Source organism: Fukomys damarensis, unplaced genomic scaffold (genome assembly GCF_012274545.1).
Source record: "Fukomys damarensis isolate Sample0158 unplaced genomic scaffold, DMR_v1.0_HiC HiC_scaffold_36, whole genome shotgun sequence".
Lineage (NCBI taxonomy): Eukaryota > Metazoa > Chordata > Mammalia > Rodentia > Bathyergidae > Fukomys > Fukomys damarensis.
The window spans coordinates 14,141,146-14,152,284 of NW_022900948.1; the positions used below are offsets into that span (position 1 = coordinate 14,141,146).

General features: G+C 38.2%; 1 protein-coding gene across 12 annotated transcripts in view; it reads left to right on the forward strand.

Moving 5' to 3' along the window:
• Melk (maternal embryonic leucine zipper kinase) overlaps positions 1-11,139 on the forward strand; it is a 121,368-nt gene that overhangs the window by 24,659 nt on the left and 85,570 nt on the right. For all 12 annotated transcript variants that reach the window (XM_033759184.1, XM_019206807.2, XM_010619388.3 and 9 more), the window contains 2 exons: positions 3,886-4,002; positions 9,834-9,977. In XM_033759184.1, the coding sequence (XP_033615075.1) occupies positions 3,886-4,002; positions 9,834-9,977 (261 nt within the window). The remainder of the gene's footprint in view (positions 1-3,885; positions 4,003-9,833; positions 9,978-11,139) is intronic.

The window sequence follows — 11,139 nt, forward strand, 5'->3', positions numbered from 1 at the left end:
TTTTTTTTTTTTTTTTTTTTTTTTTGGTACTGGGGATTGAACACAGGACTTTGCACTTGTGAGGCAGGTGGCAGCACCATTGAGCTAAATCCCTGGCCTTAGAAATCATTTGTGGTGTTCTCAGGAATAAAAGTCCTAGTGCTACTCCATAGTTCCCTAGAGAAAATGAAGATACCCATAACAGAGAGTTGATTTTATTGTGATACAACAATAAAATGGCCTGTATAACTGAAAGCACACTCTGATTTTATGCAGCTGTCCTTAAGATTTTCTGGAAGGCCAGGGATTTAGCTCAGTGGTTCCACCGCCTGCCTCACAAGTGCAAGGTCCCAAATTTGATCCCTGGTACAAAAAAAAAAGGATTGTCTGGAGTAATTTTGTCCAGGTTAACATTTACAGCGGCTTTCCTTGCCATTTTCTGGATTAGTGGCAAATATAAGCAAAAGTCTTCTGTAATAGCTTAGAGACATATAACTGGTAAAGCCATCTTCCTCTTGATTGATAAGAGATAGTCTTATTAAAAAATGCATTTCTAGCGTTAGTAAATTATGTGCCTTCTTCCCCCAGATGGTAATTTACATTGGTTTACAAGAGAAGGAAACTAAGTATTTGCTTGATATACCTTTCTGGCAACTAACCTTGTTCCACAAAAGTATTGGTATTCTTTAACTTGGTCACTATGTTTCTTAGTTCAAGTCTACTGCACGACTGGACCTGCTTTCCTCTTACTGGCTTGTTTTACATCAACTTAATAAGCTTTGTGACTGTTGTTTAGGTTCTAATGTTTTAGGATGCTGACTACTGAATAGACAGGACAAGACGACATTGGACTCTAGGTAAACTCAGCCTCAGAAGCACTCCTTCTAAATCCTTGCTATTGTTCAGATTTGGCGAGAAGAATTTTTATGGCACTGACTCCACTTGTCTGTCCCATCCTCTCCGGTGTGGGTCATGTTCTGACTCTTACCAGGAAAAGTTATCTTTGCATTTAGGTCAAGGGACAAGGCTGCAGCTGGTTAATTGGCAATGCTTTCAGAAGAGAAGGAAATGCGTTCAAAAGGGGAAAGTTGTGAGCATCAAAGAGTCACCCATGTGTAAACCCTCCCTAAAATAAGCAGAACTAGAGGCTACAAAAGAGGTTCTTAAGGGCTGCGATTTAGCTTAGTGGTTCTGGTGCCCGCTTCACAAGCACAAGGACCTGAGTTTGATCCCAGTACCAAAAACAAACAAACAAAAAAGAGGTTCTTATGCATGATTGCCTAAAAGCAAAAGCCCTTCTAGCAGGTATAATGGCTAGATATCCCCTGACTTTGGGCTTCTTTTGTGTGTGACCTCACAGTCTTTAGTGATAGCTTTTCAGCCTCAGGCATCTGGCTTTCTTTTGCTTTGCTGCAGCTACCTTTGATGGAATCTGTGTGCCAAGCCAACATGAGACTGCCTGGCAGATGACGTGGCACCTCAGTGCCCTCAAGATTGAGGGCTGGACTAAAGTGTTTGCGGGGGGGTTGTGACCAGCACCACAAAATGAAACTTTTCTTTTGAGACAGGGTCTCACTATGTAGTTGACACTAATCTGACACTCACTGTGTAGCCCAGGCTGGTCTCGAACTCACAGCGATCTTCCTGCCTCAGCCTCCCAAGTGCTACACTAATCTGACTCACTGTGTAGCCCAGGCTGGTCTCGAACTCACAGCGATCTTCCTGCCTCAGCCTCCCAAGTGCTGGGATTACAGGTGTGCGCCACCATGCCTGGCTCACAGAATGAAATTTTAAAAGTCTTTTCTTTTAGAGATAAGTAGGTGGCTTCTCCAAACTTTTAGGCCTAGGGCATACTGGTACCCCCACCTCCCCTCAGCCCACATGAATGGACAGAAAATGCAGATGCTGGCAGCAGGAGGTCATACTTGAGTTTCATTTCCTTGGGCAAGGGATAGAGAGGTTTGGGGTCCAAGAGGGGATGAAACAAGGGTGAACGGATCTGTTGTCTCACTATACTCCTTCCCTGCTGTTCTTCACTCTAAAAGTCCCCAATACACTTGTACACGGGGAGATGGTGATTAGAGGCAAATGGCCCCTCTATCTCCTTGGATCTAGCTCTGGATAAATCTTTTTTTCTAATAACAAAAATTTTTTTGTACTGACTTAGCATTATAATTGTTAGTAGTATACAATTGAGTAAAATAGCATAAATCTTTTTATAAATTTTCTCAATTAGAAAACATAAAAATAATTTTTCAATGCTTTTTTAAAGAATTTGTTTTTTGCTGTGCATGGTGGCCCACGCCTTTAATCCCAGCACTCGGGAGGCTGAGGCAGGAGGATCACTGTGAGTTCGAATCCAGCCTGGGCTACATAGTGAGTTCCAGGTCAGTCTCAACTACATAGTGAGACCTTGTGCCACCCCCCCCAATTTGTTTTTCTGAGACAGGGTCTCACTGTGTAGCCTGGGCCGGCTTTGAACTCATGGTGATCCTCCTGCCTAGCTTGCCTTAGTGCTGGGATTACAAGCATGCATCTGTGCACTACAACCTGGCTTAAATGCCTTCCTTATGATGGAATGAGTCAGTGTTTAACATGGTTGCCTTGTTTTCTATTTTTAAGCACGCAAGTGCTGATAAATAAGTCAAAGAAACTATAAGGAGTTTTGTAATACAAATGCCATTCAATTTTTTGAATTCTTTTTTTTCAGCTTTTTGAGACGGGAATTTGCCATGTAGTGCAGGCTAGCTTTGAATTTACTATATAGCCCAGGCTGGGCTCAAACTCATGGTGATCCTCTGGCCTCAGCTTTCCAAATTTTTGCAGTTCTTTTCAAAATATGCTAAATATCACACAGTGGCCTATTTTAGAAATTAGTTTTAATCATCTGTCAACCAACAATTCACTTTCCTTTGTTTTTTCCTTTTGGTGTTAATTACTATATTCTAATAAAAGAGCACTAAAAACCATTTTATTGAGCATTTAACATTGATTATAAATTTGACTATTTAGTTTCCTTAATTAGTTTAGGTTCCTGTTACAACTTTAGTAAGATTAATTCATTTGAACTTAAATAGAAAAATGTATATTGCTTTAAAATGTATTATCATATGATAATATTTATCCCCTATCGCATCAATATCGTGACATTAATTCATTATTTCTAGGCTTGATTTTATATTTTCTATTGATATTATGCTTGCTTTAGTTAGTTCCTAGGTTTTTAACATTTCAGTTATTTCCAAGGTTTTAGCCATCATGACTCTTCTCCTAAAACAAAATGAACAAGAAGGATTATTGTATCAGAATAGCTGTAGTTGATTCTTGGTCAAGATCTGATATGGTTAATTGGATCTTGAGTCACACTGATTATTAGATTCAGACCTTATTTATTTTTGTTTGATTGATTGATTGATTGCTTGATTTTTGAGACAACTTGCTGTAGTTTAGGCTGTCTTGAACTCAACTGTGTAACCCAGGCTGGCCTTGAACTCATGGCAGTCCTCCTGCCTCAGCCTCCTAATGTTGGAATTGAAGGTATTTGCCACCATGGCTGGTGAGAACTTTTTTCTTTTTGTTTTTGATTTTTTGAGACAGGGTCTTGCTAGTCTGGCCTTGAACTCACTATGTAGCTGAGGCTGGCCTCAAATTCATAGTCATCCTCCTGCCTCAGACTCCGTAGTGTGTTGGGATTACAGGTGTGTACCACCATGCCCAGCCTGGCAAGAACTTTTTTATAATAAAGTGTTACTACTTATTATTTCATGGGAGTTCTAGGTTTCTGTCTTTTAAATTTTTTTGTGCACATGATGATCATGTTCCTTGTAGGGATTTGGTGCTTGTACCCTGTGGCTGAAGCTTTTTAAATAACTTTATTGGCTCATTTGAAATGATGTCTTCTTATAGAGTGATCTGCCTCGGGTCAAAACAGAGATTGACGCCTTGAAGAATCTGAGACACCAGCATATATGTCAGCTCTATCATGTACTAGAGACAGCCAAGAAAATATTCATAGTTCTTGAGGTTAGTAGTATGTTCCAGATGCCTAAAAGTGTTTAGTCACTTTATCCATAGTTGAGAGAAAATTACATGTCACCTAAAAGATTAGAATGAATAGTAAGTAGTTTACTTGAGTTCTGGCTATAACAATTTAGATTGTAAAGTAGACATATACAGTATAATAAAGGGGAGACTCATTGTAAGTGTACTCTTTCTGATAGTCCCCCTAATGGAGTGGTATAGTTTAGAGGATTGCATATGTTAAAATTTGCTCTTAAAAGAAGGATTCATTTTAATTTTATAATTTTAATTTTATGTTCCTAAGGCTAACAAATGACTACATATAACTTTACTGGAATTACTATGTCTGACTCTTTCTCCAGAGTTGAGGGAGAATCTGTTTCAGTGCTCTTTCCTGGTTCTTGGTGGTTGCTATTAATCTTGTGCTTTGGTTTTTTTGAGACAAGGTTTTGCTCTGTAATTCAGGCTGGACTTGAGCTCACTATATAGTACAGGCTGGCCTTGACCTTGTGGTAGCTCTCCTGCTTCTGCCTCCAAAATTCTGGGGTTATAGACACGCACCACCACAACTAGCAGTTGCTGGCAATTTTTGGTGTTCTTTTGCTTACAGATACGCCACTCAGATCTGTGCGTCCATCTTCAAATGTCATGTGCCTCTCTGGAGTGTCTGTGTCTCTGTCCTGATTTCCCTCTTATAAAAGATCCAAGTCACGGGGTTAAGGCCCACTCTAATGTAGTATTCCTCTTAAATCAATTACATACACAAAGACCTTCATTGTAAATAAGCTCTCAATCAGAGGTACCAGTGTTAGGCTTTGAATACATCTTCTAGGGAGTCAGCCCCAGGGAAGTCTCTAATGCAAATGCTATGCAAACCAATTTTTTTTCAAGTTTTAACGTGTCCCTTTTTGGTATGAAACATAAATGTTTTTAGAATTTGAATTACTCATCTGTTTCCTTTCCTTAATCTCAGCGTAATGATCTGTAACTATAATATTTTCACAGATCAGCACTGTTTTAAAAGCATATTTTAGAATGTATAGAGTTGAAAGTTTTGGATCTAGAACTATTTTTACTTTACCACACTGTACTACCTTCATAATCTACAATGGGTTTTTTGTTTGTTTGTTTGTTTTGTTACTAGGGATTTAATGTGGGTCTTTGCTCTTGTGAGGCAGGCTGTGGCACCACTGAACTAAATCCCTGGTCCAGTCTACAATGAATGGTTTTAAAACTTTTTTCTTTTGATTTGGGGGTATCGCTTTGTTACCCAGTTTGGCCTTGAACTCTTGCATTTAAGCATTGCTCCTGCCTCAGCCTCCCAAGTAGTTTACTTGAAATAAAATCCTGAACTATTCATGAACCTTGGACAAAATTTAAAAGATACAAGAAGGTATATATTAAAAATAAAAATCCTCTTTTCTCCTGTATCCCAGCCATTGACTCTTTTTATGTCTCCTGTAGTTACCAATGTATAATTTATAAATGTGTGTTTGTGTACATGTGTAGTTTATTGGTTTCTGTCACACAAATGGTCACAGATTGGAATATCACTATCCTTTTTTTTCTCTCCCACTTAACATTTTAATTTTGAAACCATTTGTGTACATCATAGAGATTTTAGATTTTTTTCCTTTATTTTATATTTATTGGAAAACATAAAGAAGGTTATTTTCTTTACATACATATTACTGGGTAGCTTAAAAATTTTCTTTGGCTGGGGTCCGGGGATTTAGCTCAGTGGTTCTGTTACCTGCCTCGCAAGCGCAAAGTCCCAGGTTCAATTCCCAGTACTAAAAAAAAAAATTTACTTTGGCTATATAATTTACATCTAATAAAACACACATTGATATACAGTTTGACAAATGTATATTAATTTATTTCCCACCCCATTTAATGTATAAAACATTTTCATCATCCTACTTGTGCCCCATTAAATTAATCCCTATAGCTGAGCCTGCCCTGCCCATCCTAGCATCCACTGGTCTGATTTCTGTCACCATAGATTATTTTACCTGCTCCAGAATCTGATGTAAATTAATCTATAATACTAGGCTATACTCTTGTACTCAGTATGCTTTTACAAATTGGTATAATCTTTTTTCCCCCATTAGGTTTATTTGCACATTTAAATAATAGTTACATTTATCATTGGAATCTTGCATCTTTACATGATATGTCTTGGTTCTTATTTTTCCCCATACCCCTCCCCTCCCTTCACCCCCTTCACCTTTCCCTATTTACAAAGACTTTGTTTCCATTTTTCACATTTTTTAAAAAATTTTGAAACAGGTCTCACTGAATGACACCCACACGTGCCCGCTCTACTGAATCTGTCAATTAAGTCTAGAAGTCTTTTGGCAGAGTTTTTTGGGTCTTCAATGTACAGTATCATATTATCAGCAAATAATGACAGCTTAACTTCTTCCTTTCCTATCTTTATTCTTTTTACTTATTTCTCTTGTCTAATTGCTGTGGCTAATGTCTCTAGAACTATATTGAACAGGAGTGGTGATAGTGGACATCTTGTTCCTGATTTTAGTGTGAAGGTTTTCAGTTTTGAGCTTTTAGAATGATATTGGCTGTTGGTTTTTCATAGATAGCCTTTATCAAATTGAGATAAAGGCTGGGCATGGTGGTGCACACCTGTAATCTCAGCACTCGGGAGGCTGAGGCAGGAGGTTTGCTGTGAGTTTGAGACCAGCCTGAACTACATAGTGAGTTCCAGGTCAGTTTCAACTACATAGTGAGACCCTGTCTCAAACAAAACAAAACAAAACAAATCCCCCAAAACGAAAACAAAACAAATTGAGATAAAGACCATCTATTCCAATTTTCTGTAGGGTTTTTATCATGAATGGGTATTGAATTTTGTCAGATGCTTTTTCTGTATCTATTGAGATGATCATATGGTTTTTGTCCTTCACTCTGTTAATACAGTGTATTATATTTATTGATTTATGTATGTTGAACCATCCTTGTATCACTGGGATAAATCCAACTTGGTTAGGGTGTGTGATCTTCTTGATGAGCCTTTGTATTCTGTTTGCCAGTACCTTAATTGAGTATTTTTGCATCTATGTTCATTAGGGATATTGGCCTGTAGTTCTCATTTGTTGGTTGGGTCTTTCCCTGGTTTTGGAATGAAAGTAATACTTGTTTTCAGGAATGGATTTGGAAGTATTGCTTCCCTTTCAATTTCATGGAAGAGTTTAAAGAGTAGTGGCAATAGTTCTTATTAACCGTCTTGTAGGATTCAGTAGTGAAGCCATCAGGACCTAGGCTTTTCTTTTTTGGTAGTGTTTTAATTACATTTTCAATTTTACTGACTGTAATTGGGATGTTTAGATTTATTATATCTTTGTTCAACTTTGGAAGTTTGTATGTATCTAGAAACTGTCCTTCTGTATTTTCCATTTTAGTAGAGTACAGGTTTTCAAAGTAGGAATTGATAATACTCTGGATTTCTGGTGGATCTCTTGTGACTTTACCTTTTTCATTCCTAATTACATGGATTTGAGCCTTTTCTTTGCTTTTTTTTGATGAGGTTGGCTAAGGGTTTATTGATTCTATTTATTCTTTCAAAAAACTAACGCTTCGATTCATTGATTTTTTTTTTTGTATTGTTCTCTTAGTCTTCATTGCATTAATTTCTGCTCTGATCTATATAATTTCCTGCCTCATATGAGCTTTTGGTTTCTCTTGTTCTTCTTTTTCTAGAAGCTTAAGGTTAAGCATTAGGTTGTTTATTTGAGCTCGCTCAGTTTTCCTAGTATGGGCATTTACTGCTATGAATTTCCCTCGTAGAAATTGTGACCCATAGATTCTTGTATGTTTAATTGGCATTATCATTTAATTGTAGAAACTGTCTAATTACTTCTTTAATTTCCTTTGTGACCCGATGGTTGTTCAGCAGTGTGTTATTTAATTTCCATTTGTTTGTGAAGTTCTTGCAGTTCCTTAGGCTATTGATCTCCATTTAATTGCACTATGGTCTGATAATATACAGGGGATGACTTTAGTTCCTTTGTATTTACTTAAGCATGTTCTGTGAGCTAGCATGTGGTCTATTTTGGAGAATGACCTGTGTGAAGCTGAAAAGAATGTATATTCTGATTTTGTGTTGTGGAACACTGTAGACATCTACTAAGTCTATTTGTTCTAAGACTTGGTTCAGTTTTGTTATTTTGTTGTTGATTTTTTTGTCTAGATGATCTGCCTATTTGTGTCAGTGGAGTATTGAGATCCCCCACTACAATTGTATTCGTGTTTATTTCGTTTTTCATTTCCATTAATATTTGTATCGTATCATTGGGGGCATTAGTATTTGGTTGATATATATTTATGATTGTCATACTAAGAGGTGGGACATTTTGGAGTAGGGCTCTGCATTCGTGAATGGAATTTGTGTCCTTATAAATGAGACTTGAGGGAACTTTTTGTTTCTGCCATATGAGGATGCATACATAGCAAGTGCTATGTATGAGCAGTTTTTTTTTTTTTTTTTTTTGAGGCAGGGTCTCACTATGTAGTTCAGGCTGGCCCTGAATTCATTATGTAATCTGGGCTGGCCTTGAATTTACAGTAATCCTGACTCAGCTTCCCCAGTGCTGAGATTACAGACATGCACTACTGTACCAGCTCAGCTGACACTTTGATCTTGGATTTCCCAGCCTCCATAACTATATTTTCATTGTTTATACAAGCAGAAGGTATTTTGTGTAAGTTAGTTTGTGATAGACCACAAATAGGCTAAGGCATTTGTTTCTGTGTTTTGTTTTTATGAACAATGTTGCTTCATTAAGTTATTGTTAATGTGCCTTAGTTTATTTTTTTTAATGATAGCAAATTTTTATTAAAGATAGAAAAAGAAACAGGCTCCGTAGAGTGAGTTTGGCCCAAGTAAGACTAGGAAAAGAAGTATAGCGAACCCTCAAGTTAAGACTGACCTGACATACAAACAACTTGGGTTAATTAGGTTAATGGAAGGTTTATCTGCCTCTTGTTACCTATAGTGTGTACCCAGGTAAACATCCAGATCTCAGCTGTATTGCCTTAGTTACAACCAGCCCTTGGGAACTGATGGAATTCGTGGTCAAGGGTCCACTGTACACCCCACAGCATGAGGGTGGGCCACGGTGCAAGAGCAAATACAGTGGGCATTCATCTGTTTTGATGTCACGTCTACAAGAATAATCTAAATGTGAAACTATGAGGTCAAAGGCTATGTGCATTTTTAATTTTCGTATTGCTAAAATAAGATGAAATTTTAAATTGTAACCAAGTGTACAGAAACATGTAGTTTCTTTGGAAAGGGGATGAAAAACCTAGAGCTTTGTGCTCTGTCACCTCCTTACCCCACAAACTCAGGCACCATCATCTAACTGGGCCCCTCCTGATGCAGACTGAAAATCACTGGTCTTTGGACAGTAACCAGTAATAATTCCTGGAGAACGATCATTACTGCTTTTTTTTTTTTAATTTTAGGTACTGTACTAGATGTAAATACATTAAGATGAGAATGGATTTTAGTACTGTGCTATAAAAATATAAAACCCTGAGGGAGCTTTCAAAAATCACAGTGGTTGTTAGTTCTACTTCTGTTTATTGGTAATAAAACTGTTTAAGGGAAGAGTTATTGTTCTCATTTCAAGAATAATTATTGACTTGCTTGATCCAGACAGTGTATTTTTTAATATGCTTACTCAGTTCCCTTGCCTTTAAAGTTGAATTAATAATACCTCTGAATTTAGTATAATATTTTAAAATCTTTTATTCCTTGGAAATGATTTCTGTAAGATGTAACAATGTCTGTGTGACTCTTCCTGTTGAAGTACTGTCCCGGAGGAGAGCTTTTCGACTACATAATTTCCCAGGATCGCCTGTCAGAGGAGGAGACCCGGGTCGTCTTCCGTCAGATAGTAGCTTCAGTTGCTTATGTGCACAGCCAGGGCTATGCTCATAGGGACATCAAACCAGTAAGTGACCCTGTCACACTTAAATGCTGACCTGAGAGTTCAGCACCATCTACCTGTGAACCTGTTTTAAGGTTTCCAAATGTTTTGCTTAGGAATCTTAGCTCTGGTGCTGCTGCTTTGGTTTTCTCTTCTTCCTTCTCTTTTTGCATCCCCTCTCCTTCTCTTTCTTGTTCCATTCAGAATCTGTCACATTTCTTTTTCTTTATTTTTTTCCCTTTTGGATTTTGGTGAGCTTTGTGGATGGATTAGTGTATTAGTCACTTCATTATTGCTAGGACAAAATACCTGAGACCTGTAAATTAAAGGAAGAGTGGTTTATTTGGCTCACAGTTTCTAGTGGGTTCTTTTGTTTTTGAGACGGGGTCTCACTATGTAGTTGAGACTGACCTGGAACTCACTATGTAGCCCAGGCTGGTCTCGAACTCACAGTGATCCTCCTGCCTCAGCCTCCCGAGTGCTGGGATTACAGGTGTGTGCCACCATGCCCAGCTTCTAGTGGGTTCTGAGGCAGAAAAGGCATGACAGGAGGGTGGTGGAGGACAGCTGCTTGTCTCATGGCGAGCAGGAGGTTGAGGGGATTGGGAGGAGGAACTGGGATCAAGAACACACCTTTACAGGTCACACGCCCAGTGACAACCCCCACTTGCACTCAGGCTCCACCTCCTAACTAATGCAGCACTGAACTCATCTTTACTTATGAGTGTAGGGCCCCTATGATCCAGACCTTCCAAACACATGAGACTTTGGGGGACATTTTAGATCTAAACTGTAACAGTGTTCTGTATCTGTCATTTATATGTGACATTACAAATGTCTTTCTGATCCAGATTTCATCTCTAGGAAATGTCATTGAATATGTTCTGTTCAGTGCTCTTTGTCTAACCTCAGGTTCCTTAATTTTAAATACATTACTCCTTAGAAAGAAACAGTTTGATGAAATTGGCAGACTTCATTTTTCTTTTTTTCTTTTGTATGGTTGTATGCAAGTATGTATGTATGTGGGTTGGTAGTGGGGATTAAAGTCAGGATCTTTGCACTGTGCTACATCCCTAGCCCTCCTTTCCTTTCCTTTCCTTTCCTTTCCTTTCCTTTCCTTTCCTTTCCTTTCCTTTCCTTTCCTTTCCCTTCCCTTCCCTTCCCTTCCCTTCCCTTCCCTTCCCTT